At 39.8% G+C, this 25,221-nt stretch overlaps 1 protein-coding gene across 1 annotated transcript in view; it reads right to left on the reverse strand.

Moving 5' to 3' along the window:
* Positions 1–25,221, reverse strand: part of LOC144784430 (BOS complex subunit NOMO1-like) — a 318,569-nt gene that overhangs the window by 134,799 nt on the left and 158,549 nt on the right. Inside the window, exons 19-21 of the mRNA XM_078663178.1 lie at positions 24,938–25,144; positions 13,403–13,485; positions 7,548–7,707 (exon numbers count right to left, since the gene is read on the reverse strand). Of these exons, the coding sequence (XP_078519304.1) occupies positions 7,548–7,707; positions 13,403–13,485; positions 24,938–25,144 (450 nt within the window). The remainder of the gene's footprint in view (positions 1–7,547; positions 7,708–13,402; positions 13,486–24,937; positions 25,145–25,221) is intronic.

Below are 25,221 nucleotides of genomic sequence, written 5' to 3' on the forward strand. Positions count from 1 at the left end.
TAAGAAAACTGGTGGGCGCAGAACCATTATGGAAGAAAAAAGATGTTGTAGATGTGGAGTTCTGTACCTTGGAGATAATGAGCACCCTCTGGTCTGAATGATGAACAGTATAGCCCATAGGCTTACTAATTTGAATGGGGAAAATGACACAACTAGGAAGGAAAAGTTATATAGCCATTAATACAGGTATCCAACACTGATATCTTTTCACGGAATCACTTGTTTGAATTATTCGAAGCAGTATGGCTGGGAAATCCTGACTAAGGAATGTTTCGATAGTAGAGTCGATGTCTATTTAGATAACACTGAAGCAGCCATCTTGCAGGGTGATCCAAGTTCATGTCAATTAGTGGTGAGACATAAACCTCCACACCAAACAGAGGCTCACCTGCTCAGATTTTGAGGTGGGAGGGAAGTATGTGAAAGATTCCAAAGCTGCAGAACTGTAGTTTATGTGTAAGTAACTACTCAGATTTTCCATCGCATGTCAAGTTAGATAAAGGGGCTCACCAGAACTCTGCTCTTCACCAACCGTTTGGATAATTCTCTTTGTATATTTTTTAGTCCATGTTTCTTGGGATTTCATATCCTCACATCTACCTGCAGAAGGTAAGCCTATTTTGCTCATTTTGTATGCATGGCTAAGCCGCTGAAGTTATTTTTTCTGCTAATACATCTTTCAAAAGAAGTATCTTTTATGATAATGTAACTTTCTAGGAGCTAAGAATATCTGCACTGATGTTCTCTACACAAGATGCATTTATGGTTGCCACTTATCTGGACTTTCAGTTCTAAGTATCCCAAGGACAGTAAATTCCATCTTCTCCTTGCTCTGCTTCTACCTCAAAGACAAAAAGTGGAGGATGGACTTACTCAGCTCCAAAGGCAAATCATAGTCTTGTCGTTGGACACACTTTTGACTCCCACGGTGAAAACCACTGTTTCAGTCACTAAGGAACTGGTTAGGGTAGCAAATCTTCAGAGAAGACTAAATGACAAATCGTTTGTCGCCTTGATGAATGGTACTTATTTCATAATTGTGAGCACTATCGGGTGTTCAGCATCAGCTCAAATCTTATAAATGCCTTTCTTGTAAAACACTGGTTAATAAAGACACGTTCATCAGTGAAGGCGAGGTTGTCATCTGCAATTTCATTGCTGATGGCTTGTTCAGCTTTGGCAGCGCCTTAATCAACAGTCATCTTCAGCTGGTTCCATCAACTACCACATCTTTGGCAACATCATCAATGCTGCAAATTCTCAGAATCAGTTCCTCTCCAGTGCACTCTCTGACCTGGATCAAGCAGGAGCCAAAATCTCAGACTGTGATGTTGTTCAGATGCGACAAGCAACTTTGGCACAAAACGTCTCTATTTCTAGAAAGGTACTTGATGACTGATGTTGAGGACAACGTTATTTCATGATACAGTGAGTTCAAATCGTAGGCATTCATCAACACTCTCTTAAATGCCTCCAGCACAGGTTTACGTCAAATAGCTTTAGGGGCTGTATAAGGGGTTGGTTGTGTTGACTTTCTTCTGGCACGAGTAGCAGTCTAGGGTTGTGGACATGCCATTTGATGGCAAACACATTTTGAGCAAACATACTAATGAAGCCCGACAAACTAGAAAAGATGACACGGAAATAGTGCTTGCCACTCTCCATCATTGTCAATACTAATCACACCAAGGGCACCAGAATTATGCAGTGCTTGCAAAAATCCTGTCGCCCGCTCGTTATGGAGAGCCATATTTAATCAGGACGAGCTATTTTTAGCCCCACTCGCCTTCTCTGGTGAGTAGGTAGACAAACTGGCTTTTGACTTCTTTCTCTGAAAGTGGAGCAAATGTGATAGGATAAGATTTAAAGGCATCTTCATTGCTCACAAGGAGAATGAGCAATAAAGATGCCTTTAAATCTTGTTATCTTGTCACATTTGCTCTGCTTCAGAGATGGAGGCCAAGTACATTATATTTAGGTCGAGTAGATTTTTCAAGTTACTATAGCTGCAGGTCTAGTAACATTTATATGATTTTTCCATCCCTGTTATGGTTTGGTGAACTGTTATCGCTTGGTAATTTTCCTCCTTCAGCAAATCAGAGAAAGGTAGAAGTGCTTTCTCAAGCAGGACCCAGTAACAGGCACAATTACACAACTTCTCGGACTCCCTTAGCCCTTTTTGCAAAGCATACTAGCAGGTTGGATTAAGAGAGAGGCATTCCTTCCACATAGTATGGTCATTCCATGATCTTTTGAACCCACCACTGAGAACTTAGAGAACTTAGAAGAAAAAGAATCAGCTCCATCTATGGATAATTCAAGAAGAGATCTTTAAACAGCTCTTAAACTCACAGTGGAACTTCCAAAAGTGGAAAGAGCTTTCTTTCTCATCTGGAGAATAGCATTCCAATCTGAACCTCAGGTTGTCCAAGAAATACATCAGACAAACATACTTTCAAGATGGTCACTGTAACAAATTCTCCTATTCCTTATGGTCAGGCTGAATGTTTCACCTATTTTTCCAACCCTGTTTTGGCTGGTATGAAGACTCAGAGCTCTGTGACACTGCTATTCAGTGCCACAGATCATGTGTTCGGACCTTAAAATGGCATTGGTGAAACTGGTTTCACCCAATTGCTCTTAGAACTGTTGACCACCTACGGAGGACCAAGACAAAGTGCTGAGGCTTGTCAAGTAAGGTCACATTCAAGGTGGGCAAGAAACCTAGGTTAGCTTTTTGCCGTTCTGAAAACCGGTTCACCTAGTGGTAAAGTGATCCCGCCTTGTGGAGCCCTTCCCATTTACAGTTTCCAGCCTTGCCCTGCTTGATGATTTTAAGAACCAAAACATGATTGATACACATAGGAAAAATCTTGAACCAGGGTGAGGAGGCAAATCTATCTGACCAAGTAAGCTGTTTGACTTGCTCTGAAAGCTCAGTTGATACTGCACGCGTCTCAAGTCACACTTAGTTGCATTGATTGCACTTCTTCTATGGTCATCTAATATTAGGGAAGGAAGGAGTGGTCCTACACCAGAGCTCTGGGAAAGGGAGGAGTCTTCTGCCATACAAAAAGACCCTTTGGTCACTCACTCTGAGGCCTCCGCTTTCCACAAAGACTCCTGCATCGAGCACAGCAAGATCCAACCTCTCCTCTGCCAAATATTTAAAGCTTGTTGCGTCATATTACTCGCAAGCATTGCGGAATATGTGATGGATTTCTCACTGCACTGAAGAAGCAGCACACTCAGAAGGAGAGACTGAGTCGATCATAATCTACAAGCTCTACATGTAGCAGAAGAGGAGCAGTCAGGAAGTAGGCGAGCACGGTCAGGCTTGGACTGCGACAGACTGCCCAGATATGGGGTTGGGCTCCATTCCAGAGTCAAAGAAGCAGATTGAGACTGAGCCTTAAATTATACCCCTACCAAGAGAGATATGCTTAAACTCCCAGTACATTGTGCACGCAGCACCATGCTCCGAAGGAGAGCCTGTCTTGATTCTTTAGCATAACGCAAACCACAATTTGTGTGTTCAGGAAAGATCTAGGACTCAAAATGATGGTACAATCTAGTCTCTGGAACAGTGGAGGTTTGGCTTTGGTGCAAATTCGCCTACATTTCTCCTTCTTTGGCCACCAGGCTATCCTATGCCACTGTTCTGAGCATCCTATCTCTCTTTCAAGGGAAATTTCGCTGCACTGTAAATAATGTTCTTTTTTGCTGAAGGAACCGCCTGCTCTAATGATTGAAGGTCTCTTGCTGTAGAATATGGCATGTGTCTTTGTGACCAAGGAACCTAGCAGGCAAATGTTACTGTTGTTCATTAGCCTATATTGCTATAGAAAATTACCAAATAGGCACTGTCACAGGCATCCAAAAGGATAGGATGTAACTGTCCCTGGCTTACCGTCTCACTAAGATCAGAAAACTAAATATATTATAGGTGTAAGTGATCGTGATCTTAAAGTCACCAGATGGAGTGTGCATGTTCAACAGTTACATATATATATATATATATATATTCCAGCAACCTATCCGTCAGAACTTGAACTCTGAAAAGCCCAGGATGCCTCATAACTGTGAAATTCCAGTGGATGAGAAATGACAAAGAAATTCTTGCCAGAGACTTCCCAAAATCCGTAGATGCGGAAAAATGCAAACCTCACAAGCAGAGCCCGGAATGCTAGTAAATGCCACCATTTTGAAGGCATAACCATATAAAGCAATATAATGTACTGCACAACATGGCATTCATTTTGAGCAATGAAACTGGGATCAGTTTGAGGATATTTTAAAATATAATGAACATGCAGGAAGAAACAACACATAACAGGCATTGTCCCCTTCTCTTTAGGAACATTCCCACCTACCTTACTTAGTATCAGACACAGAACACTACCGGTTACCTCCAAAATGCCATACCAGTTAAGAAAGAAGCTGGCAACTAATTCCCAAAGAAATATCAGGGATAAGTTGCATACCTCTGCAGTGTAATCAAAGAAATGACTAATTTAAGCTTTTTGCAAGAGAATGATGGTTTTAGAAAAGGAAAGAGACCCAATTCTAGGAATAGAATTATAGACAAAGAAATGTAAGCCAAATCCTTAAATGGGTCACTTTATTAACTAGCCTTGTTGCCATATTTTGTAATAATACTGCTTTGGCAAAGTATTTCTTAAGTGAATAGCCTCAACATCAAAGCCATGACGAGGGGATGAACACCATTTACTCTTAAGAGGCAACTGACCAACAAGGAAATTTAAACAAATGTGAGGGTTTACTCTGAAAATCAACTTTCCAGAGTCCCATTAAGGCATAAAACAACTGTGCTTGAATGCTAACTTTAATGAAAGACTTTTCCTTCACAGAGTCAACTAAATAAAGTGATAGGGACAACTAGGTCACACAAAACTTAATGTAACATCCAACTGACTTTCAATATACCCCCTATTCATATTAAATCCATATTTCCCGGATATGAATTAATGTACCCCTCAATCCTTCCCACTCAGATAAATTAATGGCACTAAGAGGAATGACATGCTTTTTTTATTGTATTTTTTACAATTATGTGACATGCTTTTTTTAATGTATTTTTTACAATTTTGTGAAATGTTCAGTGTGTTTCTCTACATATTTTTATATACAATTTACAAATGTGGATTTCTGTAATGGAGTACTGGCAAAACCCAGATCATGAACAGCACCACCAAACAAATTCTGTAGTAATGACTGCCTATCAGTTAAACATTAAAGAAGCAATATATATTACTGAACTGGACTATAAATCCCTCAAATAAGGAAAAAAACATTAAGACGACAAGAAGTACAAGCTTCTTCTGTGACTTTGAACGTTCACTGGTTTTGAGGTCAGTTTTAATTAAAGCATTTAGGGCCAGATGTAGGTGGCCAAATATCGGTCAGTAATGGTGAAATGCGTTAAATTTCACAGTTACCGACCGGTATTTAACCATGTGGGATGTCGGGAAGGAATCGGTAAATACAGATTCCTTAATACCGATTCCTTATTGGACTTGCATTTAAGGAATTGGTAATACCGATTCCTTAAATGCAATGTAGGTAGCACTTAAAACAGTGCACCTCAGCCTTAAGGAATCGCTATTTACCACCAACTTCAAGTTGGTGGTAAGTAGTGATTTCCATTCAAAAAGCACTTTTTTGCTTTTTGAAATGTGCCATGTGGCACCCATCCATGCCCTTAGGGCATGCATGTGTGCCACATGTGCACACATGCACATTTCAGGGGTGCAACAGGGTGTCCTTTGGACACCCTGGCACCCTTGAAATACCTCCCGGTATTACCAATTTGGTAATACCGAATCGGTAATACCGAATGTCTTCTCATTCATTCCTATGGGCCTCCAAGCTCATAGGAATTAATGGGTAGGTATTCGTTATTACCAAATCTCAATTACCGATTCGGTAATAACTAATATTAAGAATTTGGTATTTTTTACCGAATTCTTACCTACATCTGAAATACCGATTTCTAAATATTGAATCGGTAAAATTCGGTATTTAGGAATCCGTATTTCCCTATTACCTACATCGGGCCCTTAGAGGGCAACTTGACGAATTCATAAGAATTTGACAAAAGTAAGTGTGTGCCACTAATTTTTATTTATCACCAAGTGACATTAATTAGGAGATTAATCAAAATATTTAGTGCCAGATTTCTAGTAGGAGTAAATTGGGGGAGGCATTTACCGCACCACTGGGTGTCCGAGATGACCCTCCTAAAAGGGTGAATTACATAGAAAGATGGGTGCTTAGAACATCCAATTTCACATGTACCACTTTTTCATGTATGTTTTCCACCAGTAAATTTCAGGAAGGGATTATATTTGGAATTGTAAAAGGCTGGTTGGAAAGAAATCATTCATTTTTTCTGAATGTGCTTTAATAGATCTGAATTTAAAAAGAAACAGGAATTTGCAAAAGGACAAAAATGTAAGGAGTAACTCAATCAGGAACAGAAGAAAAGGGTGGGTGGACCACATGAATTAGTCTCAGCTATTGGTAATTACTGTGGGCTGCTTCCCAGTCTGATGTTTTTTCCCTTCAAGTCTTCTCAGACAGGGCCCAGGTATAATAAGCAAATTAGCCTTGGTTCTGATCCAATAGGAACAGTGAGACCAAACTGCCAGGCAAAGTCAATTCTGAACTGGAACACAGGAAACCCCACACTGTTTTCAGTCCAACTGGACCTAATCAGTAGAGTGCAGATTCCATTGGCACAGTGAGCATGGGACCCACGTCTGGACATATCTGACACACTGAGGAACACAAAAAAGTGAAGTAAGGAAGGCTTGAATTAAACTCAGACACCAGTATTTACTTGGGGAGGTCGCACCCCAATCCATATTTTTTTGCCCAATGCCGTCTCAGACAGGACAATTTATTTGCATATCTGCCTTGGTTCTTCTCCAATAGCAAAGGTCCAGCCCAAACTGCCAGACGAGATCCATTCTGAATCAAAACCCAACCTACCCCAAATCATGGTTTAAATTGGTAAATTACTACTCGCCATAAGCTTATAGTGTGTGTTTGCACCAACTAACCCGATATTTTAAGAACAAAAAAAAGAGCTGACTATTTTTTTGTCAAGATAGTTATGTTTTTTAATTGATGCCATTACGGTTGATTTTCACATTTTACGTTGTAAGACTACGACACTACTATTTACAACCCAGATTAAAGCACTTTTAGAGAAAAAAATTACTTTCTTTCCAACCTAGCTTTCAAATTTCCTATAAAAATCCCTATATCACAAAAAATTGTCATATTAGCTAATCGTCAACCTACAATTAAAGAACCGTTCGATTTGTAATGTGCGTATACTGTAAAACAAGCATCTTATCAAGAATTAAACTTGGCAACAAGAATTAAAGAAACCATACATAAACTTAGGAAATGCAAAATAATTACATCACAACAGTAAGTAAATTATGTGCGTATATTTAAAGAAATGTTCCACTATGAACACCAGTATGGGGAGGTCTATGTTTGGAAGTTTCCCTTACCTATAGGATCCTTTGTCATCAGTGTAAACAGTGATCAATGGTGAAGAGGCTCCCTTCTCGCTGATTATGATTTCCACGCCTTCAAGGTCTGGGTGGATCTGTCCTTCCAGAAAGAGCCCAGCTTTGCCATGAATCTCGATCAGCTTCCCTGGGCAGCTGTCTAACAGGTTCAAAAAAGGAAAGGGGTTGACTTCGCCATAGTTACCACAGCACTTGTTTATTTTTAGAATATTTTTAAATTGTATTTTTAAGCATGGATTCACATTTTACCTCTTGTTAAACTGGATCATAAGTCCAAAAATCAGCAAATAACAAGCACTGGCTAAGCCAACAGGACTCACCTATTGCGTTTGCCAATGCTTTTTGCCCCTACCCCCCTTCACACCCCTATTCACACACCCTCACGGATGACCGCCATTGTGTGCACACACAGTCGCAGGGGCCACCATAGAAGGGTTTTTTTTTTAGCAGAAGAAAAATACCAAAACCTGTGGTAGCCATCTTGAATGTGTTTTCTTGTGCTATAAGAAGAAATAGTTATCGGTAATTTTAGTTCTCCTCCAGAGAAACTTTCATTACATTCTTAAGAAATCCCACCCACGGGTGGGATGGCAGAGTACGTTTCACAAACAAATACAATACACTTTTCTGTCTGAAGTAATTTTTTAAGAATGTATTTTTAACAGCCTTTAACTAGATGCACACAATATAGTTTTACAGTCACAGAAGTCCTACAAGTCACAAACAGTTGGTTTAGTTGTCAATGTTCATTTTAGTTTTACATAGTGTTGACCAGGATCATGTCAGAGTACTTCATACATTATGAATTAAAAAAAACATGAGGTTTAAGTTACAGATGACACTGAAACATTGAGTAAAATTACATCTTCAGGAACCAAGATGGATTTTTAAATAGCGGAGGCAAGTTCCAGAGTTAACTAAACCCTGCATATTATATTAATAGAGCATTACAAGCTGCTGTCAAAGACTACAACTATTGTTAAAGGAGCTGAATCTTACTTATAATCCTGAGAAGCAGGCAAGGGCAAAAAGCAAAGGAGGGCTTTTAAAAAAGGCACAGCTCGAGGCAGAAGTGTTCTAATCCTATTATAACATTCCCCTCACTGGGAATGTTCAAAATTAAAAGTAGAAAACCTACACCAGAGATTATTGGCCGTGACTCAGCAACTGTCTCCAGAGGAGCTCAACACATTCCAATGTTCTAATAACATTCACTGATAGTAAATGTAGATTTTATAACGAAAATTTATTTATCCAGCTGTTCCACAAGAAAGGTAAAATAGGTTCATTGGAAGAATTTAATATTAGGTGAACTTGAGAAACTCGAATTTTCCAGATGATCTTAGTCACTAGAGATTGAGGACAGGGAAAAGAAAAGTAGTCCTGCACAGATATCAAGGTTTTCTCATCCAGAACTTCACATTGTTCCTATCTTGGAGGTTTCTTAAAGGTAAACACGTTTATCTGTTAATAAACTGCAATGGAAGATCTCTGCCAATTATATTTTCTACCAATACACAGTTACCTAGCCAAAGGCTTCCTCACCCAGTACCTTTCTCCACAATTGAAGTAAATCTGCGAATGGATCACAAATACACATTCTCAGAATAAATGCAAAGCATTGGTAATAAATTGATACTCATTAAGATCAGATCGCATTTTCAGAAATGTTCCCACGATGAAGAATCAATCAAGGTCATAATGTGGCAAGAAAGGGACAGTAGGGTATGAAAACGGACCACTTGGTGGTTCTCCAGTTGTGGCCGTCTTGCAACTATAAGCAAAATCTAGTATATCAAAGATTAAAAAAGAGAAGGCAAGTACATCTGGTTCCTAGTATTGTAGTACCATAAAGCTTTGTTGACATCTATGCCTAGCAAAGCTGGTTATGTTGGCTGTACAGGATTCATGAAGGAAAGAGAAACTGACTGGCTGTTGTCGAAAATAACTATTTTTCTATTCAACATATTGCAACTATGAAAATAATGTTATCCACTTGAGCAACAGTGAAGGAACAGTGGATGATGTTCACTAACATCTGGCAGAAGTCAAAGCTATGATAAAAGCTTTTCAAATCTGGCATCCTACATTAAATCTATGCCTGAGCTCAAACTATGCTCATATTAGTTTATATCACATTTCATTCAAATCCTTTTCTAGAGCTGATTTCAATCCATTGAGTGATCTTTCTCATCAGTCCCTTGAAAATTCATCAAGCTCACCTTACGACCTATCTTAGGAAGGTGCAGATGCCATTAAGACACACACCTAATGTAAGTAATTTCCAATTAAAATCGTAGTCGCTTGCTGATGGTTTTCTAGCTTCTTTAACAGATACCCATACCCAGGGCCTTTAGGAGTATGGTTGATTCATTACCAGGATACTGTATCGTAGTTAAGTGGCAATCCTCTCATCAAAGAAAAACAGATCCAGTCTTTGTTGAGGTGGATTCTACTGTGTCTATAACAGACAAGGAAAGTAATCAAGCTAAAATAACCCAGCTCATTTCGAAGGATTGTTGCTATACCCTCACATACATGTAGGGGTGTTAAAACAGTAAACGTCACTATGCCTCTGCACCTCGAGCAATTAGACATATCTATGATAATGACATACGCTTTGTTGAATATTTGAAGATGTAGAGTTGAGTGTATATAATCAGAATGATATCCCCAATATGTGTATATTCCATTATGTATATATATATAAATATGTAAATATTGTTATATTTGATTTCCTAGGCATAACCTTGATTGCCCTAAGTCCTGATGAGGCCTGAAATCTTGAAAGGCTGAAACGCGTCGACAGTTTGTTGAAGGCACCGTTATAAAATTCTGAAAAATATAAAATAAACTAAAAGGAGTACAAAAATAATAGAGGTTAAAGGGATTATACCTTGTTTGCTCCTTGTTTCGTTTTGTAGTGACCTGTTTATAAGGAATGTCTTTATATAATTGAATGAGAAAGCATCCTTTTGTTTGTCTGTTTATAAATGTTTGTTTGTATATTGTATATATATATGTATGAGTTATGTATGAGTTGTGTGTATATATATATATATATATATATACACTAAATGGCAATCCAAAAAGATTATTCCAACTTGTTGGTTTATATATTTCATTTAATAAACCTTTTTTTCAAAATAATTTACAATGTATCATCTGAAAATATCTTTTTTTACACACACACACACATATATATATATATATATATATATATGTGTAAAAAAAGATATTTTCAAATGATACATAGTACATTTTTTTGAAGAAAAGGTTTATTAAATGAAATATATAAACCAACAAGTTGGAATAATCTTTTTGGATTGCCATTTAGTTGTAGGAGTATAAAAGAAACTCAAGATTTATTTAAAAAAAGAATATCTTTATTTATGAAAAGATAATCAATTGTATCTGTTCCAGAAATTATGTGCGTTAGTGTCCCTCAGGCATCACGTTTATTACTTCATGTATTTTTACCCAGATGCCTGGTGGTTAATTGGGTTCCCCCTGTAGTATATATTAGCTGTGAATTCAAGGACCCAAACTGTTTTATCCGGTAGTAAAAAAAAAAACATGTACAGAAAATTCCCACACCAAGCTATCAAAAAGGCATGGATATAAAATTCAGGATTTTCAATGCATCTTTTCTGCTGAAAAGATCATAAAACAGGGTACCCCATCACTGAAGAGATCCTCTAGAGCTTCCAAACTTCCAACTTCCAGAGAACCACATAACTCATCTGGGCAACTGTTTCATTCACCTGGCAGATATTCTGGCAATCTACATTTTCTCTTGAAAGGAACCCATAAATGCGGAGTGAGTTGCAGTGCCACAGATTCATACTTTACAACCCTGCCCGTTCATGTTGTAGCATATCATTTTGATGTTTAACTGGAGGAGGCTTTCTAGTCCTGATTTACTAACAGAGCGCAGATTTCATCTAACCTGGCACTCCTGAGTTCCAGACGGTGCAATACGCAGTCAGATCTTTTTCTAAGGCCATAATACTTGAACTCTTAAGTGTCTTATTTTGACCTCCATACAACTTAAATGAATTTTATTAATGGGATTATCCTGAAATGTTCTTTCCTGGCCTTCACTGTAGGTGTGAGGCTCCTTCACTGTAAAACTAGCACCATATTTTTTCACCTTCTACAAAGTGTACAGATTGACCGTCAATATGATTGAAAAGTAGTCTCATTAATATCACATAAACAGAGCCAGTAACAGTTAAGGTTCATAAGTCATGGAAGGATGCCTTCCTTGGAGACCTGTCATATGTAGATGTTAATGGTGAGGTCTGAAGTCACAATTTAATTACAGACCTCTCGTCTTCAGCTCACTAGCTACTGCTTCCTATTTCCAGCCAAAGGGGTCATAACAAGCTATCCTTTCTTTGGATTACTCAAAGAGCCATCGTGGTCACAAAGGCTAGACTTCGCCTTAGTATTCTAATAGTTGTAATATGCATTTGCTTAAGTAAATTATATTCAGAATGCAAAGTGTTTACAACACAGTAGTCAACTACCTTAAATATAAAAGCTTGTTCTTGTCCTTTCTTTACATCAAGTGGCAGTAGAGCCTTCTATGGCAGCAGAGCCTTCTTAGCACTAGTGGCCAGACTGTGGAAATCACTGTCAAGTAACAACTATGAGCTGGATAACCATCAGCAGTTATGAGGTGCACTGTATGCTTGCACTTTGGTCTGTAGAACTTAAAATGCTTACTGTTAAAAGTATTTCATGCTGTGTACTTTAAAAGTAGTAATAATGGAGCATTAGGTCTTGAAAATCTTCAAAATAAAACACACTGATGTACAGTAGATACTAATCACAATTTTGAATGCTAGAATTCTCTCCTGGAAAGGATAGGCTTGTAATACATTGGTGTCAATATTTCACTCGTTAACTGGAGAAGAAAGTATAACTGATGAGAAAACCTAGCTTTGAGAAAGTCTGTCATTTTATCAACATCTTATTTCTTTTTTTAACGCAATTTTCTGAAAGGACCACTAATCTGCAAGCAAAAAAGATATGCAGAGAAATAAAACCCCTTCCTTCTAAGATCAGCTATCAAGACTATTAGGCACTTGGGAAATCTTGAAAATTTGAGCCAACAAGCAGGTACTTTAATCGGGAAATGCTTCTTTTTCTTTGGAAACGACAAACAAAATGAATTAAATATTCAATGCAGCACAATCCCACATTATCTTTGCCTACGGCAGAAACACTAAGATTGAACTATATGCCATCTCTTTTGACTGATTATTAAAAGTCTCTTAGAAAGCTCACGACAGATAGTGTTTAGACTGAACAAAGCAAGTATTCATCCGCAAGAACTATATATAATTTTTGGTAGAATTTCTGTTTAACCACTAAGCTAATGTCACATTAGGCAATTACATAACCTCTCAAAACTTCAGTAAAAGTTGATCAAGCACAAAATAATATATGAATGCTTCACAGATGCAAAATGACTGGGCAATCTCCTAAAATAAGCTGCATGCTGTTCCCTTCAAAGCCCAAGAATGAAAGCTGTAATACATGCTGGGAATGGACTAACATTTGTTTACAAAGCTCAGAAGGATAGAACCAGAAGACACGTCTTTCTTCATGGTTGTCTAAAGTAGGTCTAGGAGGGTCAAATCCATGCCCGATCTTCATAACTAGTGGCTTGAATTTCATATCATTGACTACATCTATGTACATTTATTTTGTGTTATCATCAAAATCAGTTATGGATCCAGCCCTCCTGGTCCTCTATTGAACTTTCCTGCTCTGCATGTTAAATCAGCATTAGCCATACTGGAATCATCCACTGCTCTACGTACCTCCACTGATAACAGCTTCCACAGATGGTGGATAGAAAAGGAGCTCCTTTGATGAAGGGATGACAGTTATTTTCTCACTGGATCTAGAAAGGGATCATAAAACAACAAAAACTCAAAAGGGGTAACACTTTGAAAGACTACAGAAAAGTTTTTTTGGTTTGAGGAACATTCAGCAAGGAGGCGTTTTCAAATAAATAATTCAACAAAGAAAACACGGCAACAAAGTTTTTAGAGCTAATGTTGTATGTTTGCAGGAGCAGGTGTGACAGACTAAAGAGTGAAAAACATCTCACTAGGGGTGAAATTATAAAAAGTACTCTCTGAGAGCATGGGTCATGTGCACAAGTTGCTACAGATGCAGGTGCATAGGCAAAGATTTTGTCGGGAGACGCATTGACTGACTACCACCCAGAGGTGGTGCACAGCCAGTGCATCAACATAAGGTATTCCTTGTGAGGGAGCACAGGTAATCTAGAAACTCCCCCTCAATGCATCTCTTTGAAGCCTAGTGAATTCACCTGCTCTAGGATAACTTGAAACAGAGGTCAGTCACCACCTCCATTAAAAGGGGAACTGCCATCAAACAAGTTCGTTCTTGGACTAGGAACAGTGCAATTTGCTGTGACACCAGTGCACAGTCCTGTAATCTGCAATACGTCCCTTCGTTGACTTCATAGATGCGGTAGTACCACCACATTCAGATATGCCAGTTAATCACAAAATTTTACTCACATTAAAATAGCTATCTGGTAAACATTCATCGATTACATATCGAGGTTGGAGTTTCTCTGCTTTTCATCCACTAAATCAAGAGCTCTCCACCTTTTAGACTGAAACCTACGACATGTAGGGTGGGCTCTAGAAGTACACTTTGTTGGATGTCATGGGAGTCCAGACTTCTCAAATTGGCAAGATTCTTTGGGTTGTGACTCCCTACTGTCATGATATAGATGGTTCTCCTCTGACAATGAGTAAGACTGCCTAATAACAGAGAATTTGCTTTTTCAGCTACTTTTTTTCTGACCCTGCTCTCTCACCTAGAACATCACTTTGCCTCATTATTTTTCTTTTAGGGTTTATTTAAAATTGCTTTGTTTGCGGTTGGGGGGGGGGGGGGTTTGGTTTAGAAGTTGTTTATATTAAAGTGTTGGCACTCTCTACAGACTTGTAATGTCACTTGTAGAGCCTGATTGCTGTAACAAATAGTGTACCTTTTTAATGGTAGTTTTACCCTCTTGGCATCTATGTATAGCAAATATGACAAATGTGCCTTGTTGTTTTGACCGAAACCCCTCAATAAACCGATGTGACAAAAAAAAAAAAAAAAGATGACAACAAAATTACAGAAAGCCAATAGGGGGAAAACACAGATATGAATTGTTAGACGTTTTAAGTAGAAATAGCACCAAAAAGCACAAAGCTCAAATGAGTCAATGAGAGCAGAAGTGTGGCCTAGGCAAATTGAAGCCATTTGCAATGAAGCGCTGGTCAGATACAAGTGGATTGGTCCCAGTGAAAAGTATGGAAATCAAAAAGTGCGAAAACGTTTATAAGACCCACTTCAGAAAGGGACTGTTTTGAAGAAAAGATTTGCAATGTCATCCAAGTGCCAACATCGAAAAATACTTTGTCACTTTCTGAGAGGAAAAATCCTCCCTTAGCGGATTGCTACTGAAAGTGTAGCCACAGAGGAGCCGAATACTGGATACTTTAGGAGGCTGGTCCCACTGGATCTTTGGAGATTTCTTGCTTGAAATGTTTTTAAGACCCAACGTAGAATAGTACTCAGTCATTTTTTTCTGAGCCTTGACTGGAACAAACCTGAAATTCAATCCAATGCTGTGGAACTGCCAGTCGGAAACTTTTCAGGGTTCGGGAGGAAAAGTTTCCAAACTTTCTTCTTTTGCCCAATCTACCACAAGAGTACAGTTCTAAAGCCCCTATGACCTCTGGGAAGGCAGGCAGAGGCCACCCGCAAAATTTAGTCCAGGTCTAGTTGCCACCGATCAGCTGGGTAAATAATGGAAAAGGCCTCCAGCAGATTGTTGTTTTCCTGTAGCTACACAGAAGGTCAACAAACGGACCCTTTGAACACATTTCTTTGCTCGGACTACATAGGGGAGCAGGTCCAGTCCTTCAGGGCTTCTCAAAGGTCACAAAAAGCAGGTCCAGTCCTCTTCTGATTTTCAACAGGTTCAGACAGTGTTCTGGAGAGGATGCCTCAGGATGCCACATTTATGTCTGGCACCAGTTAGTGGGTAGGAGTGACTCCTGGGCACTCCTGAACCAATAGGGTAAAAGCTCCCAGAAACCACCCTAACCATTTGTCCAGCAATTCCTGTAAGTCCTATTGCAAGCAATCTCACAGAACCCTTCATTCCAAGAGTCCAAGATAGCGAAACCCGTATCCAATTGTGCAGAACCTGGGTGCACACCTAGAGAAATGACCAGGGTAATAAGCAGTCACCTCCACTGTGGTCCCTCAAAACCAGTTCAGGGATAGCTTTCCTCCCACTGGGATTGGTGCCAGCCTGACTAGCGGGACAAATGCAGGGGCCTGTCGAGGTGTCACCTGACACCTTGTGACAGGCCAGCCCCTTTGAAGGTAATTAGGTTCCTGAGCCCATGCCAACTAGCCTTCCTTCAAGGGGAAGAAAAACAATTCCTAATATCTTGGACATTGTCCCTGCAGTAGGAACAGTTTTCACACCTCATTTCACCCAATTGCAGGCTGGAAAGTGACAGGAGAAGTTAATGAAAATTAGCCTCCAGCAGCTTTAGGCAAGGTAAAAGTAACATTCGAAAAAAGTTACAATTCCAATATATTTATGAAAAACCCACTTCACCATTTGAGTGGACTTGATTAGTTATAAATGTAAGTCTTTGAACGGAGTCTTTAGCTAGTACAACTCAAAAGTTATAAATTAGAGCACATAATCTATACTTTGAGCTTTGCTATCTGTCAGCTACAGCTGGACTAGTGACAATGTCGGTTTGGGCTTCGACACTGGGGGAAATTGTCTTTTCTAATGTCGCACGTTTTATTCTTGAATATTATGTGCTTAGGGGGTGACATGTTTGATGTACAAAATCAGGTTTCCCTAACCGTCGAAATTAGTGTTTTTGACAGGACTGTGAAGCAGGGCTAAAAGTTCCTGCCATAGGCTCCACAAGGTAGGTCGGAAGTCATGTTTTCACTCTCACTGCATTTGATGGCACAATAGGTGCCTCTGCCCACAGGTGGCATTTAACTTTCCATGCTAAGGGTGTATTTCTGCACCATATACTATGTGCTTGCAACACAAAAAATAACCCTCAGATCGACTTACCAAGGGCAGATCTATTGGCTATGTCAATGCTTGTGCTTTCCACTATTCAAAAACACATAGCAGTAGCTTTACAATTGGGTGGCAGTGCTGGTGGCAAGAAGACATGCTAAATACAAGAAATCATGGCACACCCAGCACTTAGCTCATATCCTGAACAAGGAGGGGGTATAAAGGTAAAAAATGGTGTAGAACATAGTAATAATTGAACGAGAGTATCTGGTGAGAATGGACATTGTGGACATCAGGTAAAGGGGTCTGCCTTGTTCTAGATAATCCAAGTCCTCGGCTTGCAAGCCTTTAAGCTTTTCAGTCCACCCGAGATGAGCCAGTAGCGATAGTAGTATTGTCACCACACGGACAGAAATTGGTCTGTCATATCAAGAAGTACCAAACACTGTAACTAAGGCACTTTAAAAATTACATAATTATAAGCAGATGTTGAAGGTGCTCAGCCTGGGCAATGGGAGGCCGCAATGGTGGGGGCAGAAGGGCGCGGGGGTTATGAGGGGTGAAGGAAATGTACTATATATCACATGGAAGAGACTAACTGGTCGGTAGTTTCTACATGTTTTATGACGGCTTGGCAAAAAAATTAACACTCTTTCCATCCAAACTGTGAAGCCCAGATGTGGTGGAAGAGGTACCACAGCAGCACCCAGAATAACAGCAGCTGTTCTTTTACCCAGTCATGAATGTGGGTGCTGCATAGCGCATATGATTATACACGCCCTACTCTTTTTTTGTTTAGCCCAAGACAGTAAGAGAGTGTTCACACAGTTTCAGTGTGAGTATCCCCAAGGAGTCCAGGCAACACTGACAAATCCTATGTAAGACAACCCCATCTCCTTGTTACAGCATAGTCATTATCCATAGACATTCTTGGGTCATGACCCAGGCTCTAACAGGTATCCCGGGAAGTACTTAGCAAACGGTGTTGCCTAAAGCACGTGAATTTGACAAGATCGGCGCTCACGTAAAAACTGTTTTGCAAGTGAACAGAAGAGTTGCAACAAATGGACCACACTTTAAATTTGTCTCCTTAATTTGGTAGCCAGCTAATTTTATCAGGAGTGTGGGAGTGTTACTTGAACATGAAATATCTTGAAAAGAGAAAAGGAGATTGGCAAGACAGGATCAGTTTAATTCAACAGAACAGCCGGGAGAACACTTACAGGTGCAGGTTTTGAGGACTGTCTCAAATTACAATTGGTCTGCGGCCTTCTTTTATACAGTTCATTATAGGTAATAGAAAATGTCCGGTGATCCATGTATGGTAAGGAGTGTAAATTGCTGCCTTGGGAATCATACATTCTAATGGAAAGTACAGGTGGGCCTCGACCTTGAGTGGACACAATGTGGCCAGTGGTTAACTTGTTCAGATGTTCGGCATGGGGAGAACGTGGTCAGTGCGTATGCTGTGCCCCGAGTGGCTACCTCTGTGGCATCTGACTTTAGGGCGTTTTAGAAGTAAGCATACCCCAGGTCTCAGAGCTTGCTTGACTATGTATTTGCAAGTCGGAGTGGATTCGGCAAATTCGTTAATAACGACGCAATTTCAGTCTCATAAATTAATGTATCCTTTTTCATATTAGCATCTACTTTTTCCATATTAACAGGAGTTTAAGTGAGATTCAAGAACAACATCTTCGGAAGTAAATTCTGTCCCCTGTAAGCCTAGCTATTCCTTTACACCTTCCAAGTGGAGAAGATTAGGTGTGATAAAACAGCTAATAACATCTTTTGAAAGAAATAGTCACCTTACATAAGTTTGAGGAGTATATAAAATGCGCATAGTTATATCTTTCACTAGCGAAAGGGGTCTTTGGAAGTACGGATCATGAATAAAGCTATAAATAAACGGAAAGACAGAGGAGTGCCTCAGACACTCCACATTAACAATATGTAGAACAAATGGCAGGCACAAGCCACAAAGCATGTGCTCTTACTGCAGATACTCACTCTAATGCACCATACCAGACAGTGGAACTCATGATTAATTGATGGTGTAGATCCTGTGTTGACCAATACAGTATACAGCATCACACAAAGTAGAAAAAGTTGAGTAGGCTACAGTCTTCACCATTTATGAAATTTACTGTACCAAGATGTGCCATTTTGAGGTTAAACCAAGTAATTGGCTCAGCAGAGCTTCAGTTACAAGACAAAGAATGAGTGTAATAAACACAGTACAAATAACACGTTACAGCCCAGGCTGGAGGAATAGTGTGTCCTTTTGGCTTGTTGCAAGTCAGTTAATGCTTCACCTAGGATTTTCAGCATTATGGACCCACTAGCAGCCGTTATCCGAAGACTGAAGCAGGGAAACTTATGCTGGGAGTTTCTTGCACAGGGGTATGGAGACTGTAAATTTCAAGATATCTATTTCAGTTAGTGGCTCATGAGTAGGAGCCGGTCTGCTACAGAAGTAGGTGATGTGGAGATGTTCAAACAGCGGACACAACAGTGGTTTTTCCTCGAACACAAGATGATGGACAGAGTGCTGAAACTTTTCAACCACTCACCCCCCAGTCAAGAATTCTGGGTTTAATCCATTGTTCGTTTGCTCACTATGCCATGCCAATTTGGGCCCAGGCATATAGACCCTGCACCTCATGGGAAAAGCCCAGAACGAATTGCCAGACTAGGTCTTCCATGGACCAGGAAAAAGCATCCCGGGACTGGTTTCGAGGTATCACCCCTTTATCAGCTAGGCTAGCTTGAATCCAGTGGCATAGCGAGCAAGGGACCCACGTCTGGGAATGCCCTTGGCCCCTTAGGGCGATCATAGTAAACACAACATGATGGATGGAGTCCAGGGAGGACCACTGTTCCCATGAGGAGCAGGGTCAAGACTGATTTGCATTTGGCTGGGTCCAAACTGGGGTGTGGTGGTGAGGAATAGAACAATGGGTTTAACCCAGATCTCTTGACTAAGGTGAATGTTTGATTTTTTTTCAGCATTCTGTTCATCATTTGTTGATGCAGCATTAAATAGTTACAGTTTTTTCTCACCAGGTGATGCTGCTCAGATGAGTGCAAGGCATCTGGGGTACATCAGGGGCAGCTGATGGAAGGATAGGTGCACCATGATACAGGTTTCTGAGTGCAAGGAATCCAATTTAGCACTAGGTTGTCCCACTAGGAGCCAGTGCAGGAAGGTCCCGGCGTCCTTGTAATAGCCTGAAGTGACCAATGTAGTTAAACGCAGGAAGGGTCTCTGACCTACTTTGGGAAGAAGGCTGATCACTTGGGCATGACCACTTCTTCAGGTATAGCGCCATATTACAGTTTATGCTAATTCTTCATCCAGTTTAGAATTACACATTTTTCAGTTCAATGTATGGTGTGTAGGACAGTGGACTTGAGTATAGCTAATGCAGTGTTACTCACAGGGAAGATGAGGCTGATCTGACAAGCTACTAGCTAAGGCACCATTTTCCTTGATACAAGCCAGAGGAAGGATGTATGTTAGCAGCAGAGTGAATGATTTGGAGTAGCCACTACATTGTACTAAGCAAGACAATCAGTTGCTGCAGATACGTTGTGTGGGGGTGGGGGGGAGGGTGCAGGGGGGGGGGCATTTCTAGCCCATCAAGGTCAGAAGCCGCCCAAATGAGGATGAAATGCTTAATTGGCATCCGCACAAAGGGTTTCGCTAGTAGGGGGTAAATGCTTTAGCTAAAAATCTGCCAAATATGGGTATAAGCAAGGAGCTGGGCCTTCGGGCCAGGAATTAAATCTGTCCCACCAGATATCCGTGTCACAGTCCTCCCATGTCCAAATGGCATGGGCAAGCAAGAGCTTTGATTAGCGCATGAAGAATGCAACAGAGTGCTCCTGCCGTTACTGAGGCCACGGGGTCCAGGGTGTGGTAATAGCCCAGATACAGTTGAGTGGGGAGAAAGTTCCCACTCAGGCAATCAGACAGCAGCATGGATCTTAGTTTATCATTTATGGCTCATTTTGCATTTGGCAGGACAAGTTGAGGGTGATGCAGCACTCGTTCCTCAATGCAATATCTCCTATCCAGGGACCTGTGCTGTCACTAACAACTATAGAGCCCTACAGGGAGAGGAGGCTCGCTGTGCCCTTGCCAGCTCCTGTGAAGCATCATGCTTGCTGGGCAGCTCTGTTCACCCACTGGATGCCCTCTCTTAGCCCGGGCACTGACACTGCTTCCTCCAGCAGGCATGATAGCATGCATTCACCACCGTAAGAGAGCCATGATGGGGTAGTTTTCCTTGATAGTGGACTGGAGTTGGCATGTCACTGCCTGCAATTTGTTTTTGTCCTGGCAACTAGCTGCCATCTTTTTGCTGGTGGTAAGCTGGATGACTGCTGACATGTTTGGCTTTCTCGCCAACTCCTAGAAACTATCCATGCACCGACTTCAAACACAGCTGTTGCAGTGCTCTCTAGTGAGTTAAAGAATGGTTGTTTTTGGGGATGTGTGGTCTAATGCATAGCATGGACACTTCTCTGGCCATGGATTACAATGAAGCACCACTAGGTGGGCAAAAATAGCTACTTGTCAATCAAATGCTGAGCAGTCGCAAGAGGCAGAACAACAAAAGGGTGGCTCTAACGCTATTCTTTCTCCAGAGCCCTTCACTCTCTGCTTTTCTTCCTGAGCTGAGCTCTGCAATGAAACCAAAGCCATTTCTAGCCAGGTCTAAACAGTGCGCTCTTGTTCTGTCACTAAAAAAGTGAAAGTTGTTTAATGTCAGTATGTTTGGAGAGATTTTGCATTGAAGCGAAGTCAATTATATGTTTTAGTATAATCCTAAAGACATTGGAACTAGCATGTTTAGTAGTACTACAATAGTATTACTAACATGCTACAATAGAGGTCTTCAAACATTTTCATGCAGAGACATCCCCGGTCCCAATTTTTTTAGGTTCAAGAATCCCCTCCTGACAGAAATTTCTAGAACCTGGTACCCATCATCGACAACCATAAACACACCCAATTACCACAACAAATCATTTATAAGGTGGGGAAATAACATTACACGGCGTTTAGTAAATCAAAGGCTTGTGGCGGACTGTGGTGCGGTGTCAGAGGCTTACCACACAATTCAAATAAAAAGTCTCCAAAAAGAATTACAGAAAAATGTGCAATGGTATTTTATTTTTCACAAACAAAACATAATTTGACAAACTTATTTGAATGATAACACCTTTCTGAACTAATGTGATGGGTGTGCCTGTTTTTCTCCAGAGAAACGGTCAATCTGTGGTTGCACCTTGTTAGTACTACTTTAATACCCAAATATAGAAATAAGCAAAGAAAGGTGACCACTCCAGCTTTGCAAGAGGACTTCTACTGTTAGCCAATACGTGACGCTGTTGTTTAGTGTCTGTTGAACTGTGTGAGTAATAAAAAAATTGTTTTGTTAAAATCAGCAGATTATGCTGCAGATGATGGAATTTGTGGACAATTTGGCAAATCTACAATTATGCTAAAATCGCAGCGGCCAAACAATCACATAATTCCATTGGCCCTTGCTGTAATGCATGGGAGGCCACTTTAGTGCACGGCATTCGAGGAGAGCCATACTATATTTCATGGGATGCTGGCCGCTTGGCTTTTACAACATCATGGAACTGGACGTTGCTGAACAACGTTCGTCATAATTAAAACATACCATTTACAAACATAAATGATGAATTGTAAGGTCCACTTAGGATGTTTTTTTAATTCCAGGGGAGGATGTGGTCCCTTAATCTGCTTTCATACAGTTTTTTATTTTTAACATTATAAAAACAGATGCTTCTATTCTAGTAAAAACGGTACTCTTAGTTATTTTAGTTTGCAGCAGTTGTTGTTGACTTCAGCCTTGAGTTGGAGTGGGCTGGAGGGTTTGAGAGTCTGTACATGGGGCGGGGTCAAAGGTGTGCCTAAAAACAAAATATTCTGTATGTTTTTTACCTCTTTCACCATCAGGTAGCTACATATAAAAATAATCTACAGGTTAAACAAAACATAAATACATTTAAAAACTGAATAATCAGTGGGAAATGCACTATAGTCTGTTATGTATCCTCTAATAGTTAATGCACTGCAAAGGTCTGTGTGTAACCAGAGAGCTACAGAATTAAATCTTGGTTGGTGCAGTGGAGAATATTGACATGTGTATTTTTAGTGCATTGAGGTCACAGTCTGTGACAGAAAGCATTTTTGAATATATATACGTGCATTACACAAAGTATAAGATAGACTGCTACAAAATGCGCAAAATGTTTTAATCTAAAATGGTGCTTCCAAAATACAGATTTTAGTAATACCCAGCCCATGCATAATGACATTTCTTTACAGTCCCTTCAATATCTCCTTGGGGATACTAAGCGCTATGTAAATACAATGGCAATTAAAAGCAGGCACTTCACAGCTCAGTTGTTAACTCTTTGCACTACCATTCAAAAAGAATAAATCTTTGTCATCCCAAACCTTCATCAATAAAAGCCATCCATTCCATTTGCAGATTGCCCTTTAAATTTGCAGATTAACTTGTTGTCTACATTTGCATTTCTTTCAGACAAGCAACACACTGGCAGAAACGAATGTTTAGCTGTCTGCCCGGCTTCGGTTTCACAGCATAGATGAGTCTGTGAATGACACTCTAGCTGAATCATTTTGACTATCAGAATTAATCGCCTGGGAACAGTTGCCCTTTTCCAAAACAAAGAGCAAACGTTTTGCATTCCAGGCAGAAGTCAGGTTGAGAAATACGTGCCCCCCCCCCCACCCCTTCCCATGACTCCACGGACCCCTTGGTGGTTGCACCCCACAGACTGAAGACCTCTGTACTACAAAATGTTATTTAAGAACCTAGGTGTGGAGGTCTACCCCTCCACCTCTCTTATCTTGCATGTACTGAGTTCTCGGCAAAGACTGCGGAAATCTCTGCACACGTAGGTATTTGTCTTAGTAGTAAACGAGGGCGGGGCAGGTAGGAGTGGACTGAAAATGGGGAATACTTACTGCTAAATGGGAAGGGGGTTAGAAGGAGTTTAGAGAGGGTTAGAGAAGGGATTATGAAGGGACATGCACCCACCAACAAAAGTATAAGAGCATTGCTACTCGCAATCTGCACTTCCAAAATGACTACAGCCAAAATGGACCCAAAACAGTAATAAATGTACTTCAGCTCACACCATTACTAAACACAGAACCACACTTGGCTAAGCAATTGTACTGCAACACCCTCCCATAGAAATTAATTGCGGTAGAGACTTAGAACAGAACCGCATAGGAAACAATTTCAGAAAAAAATCTATTTTGCCTTTTTAAAAATGAATATATAGTTAAATATTAAAAAAGAAATGTAACTTATAAAAATAGGTTTCATTTTTAAAGCATGATAGATACTTCTTTGAATTTAAAAACTATAGAAAAAGTAATTTTTTAAAAGCACTAGATTCATTCAAAATAATTCCATACATAACTTAATAACTTGAAACAAAATAAATATTTAAAAAATGTGGTGGATGGAATATTTACAAAAATTAATAATTACATTTACATTTAATTCAAAATGAAGGTAATAGTGTTGTTGCAGTTTTTTAAATGTAGTCTGCTTTAAAAATATATAAAACTAATTTGCGTTAACACATTAAAAGATAACTGGTTTTTTTTTTACTCTCAGAAACTTTTATAAATGTTGCTATACTTTACTATGGAGAGATCTCCACCCCGACTGCAGCGCTCCCAACAACGTGTTCAGATCATCAAATACGGACAGAAAGTCACCTTTACAGCAGTATCTGCTATTTTTACTTACCCCACCTCCTGTTTCTGGGTATGGGAACATGTAAGTCTACATGTTTGAGTAATTTTACATTTGTAAATAGTGAATGGCCTAAAGCAGTAAAGTTACTAAAACGTGTAAGAGTATACCTACACATGTAGATTTATTCATGTGTAAGTTTACCTTTCTGAACAGCCCCCAACATTTTGGAAAACCTACTTGGTGAATAAGCATTATACATGAAGTGAACTATGAAATTATCAGCAATAAACAGTACTTTTTCAACAAGATTTTAAAGGGTTTGTTTGAATTAAGCATTTTTACGGAATTCTGCCTTTAAACTACCAATATAGTTTTAAAATGTTACAAAAACTCTAGTTAAAAAATATATAAATATGTTAAAAAGAAGGTAAAGAAACCCCGTACTTAAAAAGTAAAAGCTGCCAAAACTTTACCTTGCCCAGTAGAAAAATTCGTAGGAGAATGGTCCTTGTAATTCTTCTACCATCTCTTGAACTGGCGGTTTCATGGTTTCTTCTTGCCCTTTCTTTTCTCGCTCCTGCCTGCGAGCTTCAATTTCTGCCAACTGCTGCTCTCTACGACTCTCCTGAGTGGACTTTAGTGGACCCAGAACCAAAGCTGGTTCACTATCAATGGAAGATCTAAAAGTGAAAGTAAATACATAACGATCAGTCTCAGAAGCTCAAACACATTTTTAATCATATACATATACCACCGC

The sequence above is a fragment of the Lissotriton helveticus genome, chromosome 10 (genome assembly GCF_964261635.1).
Source record: "Lissotriton helveticus chromosome 10, aLisHel1.1, whole genome shotgun sequence".
Classification (NCBI taxonomy): Eukaryota; Metazoa; Chordata; class Amphibia; order Caudata; family Salamandridae; genus Lissotriton; species Lissotriton helveticus.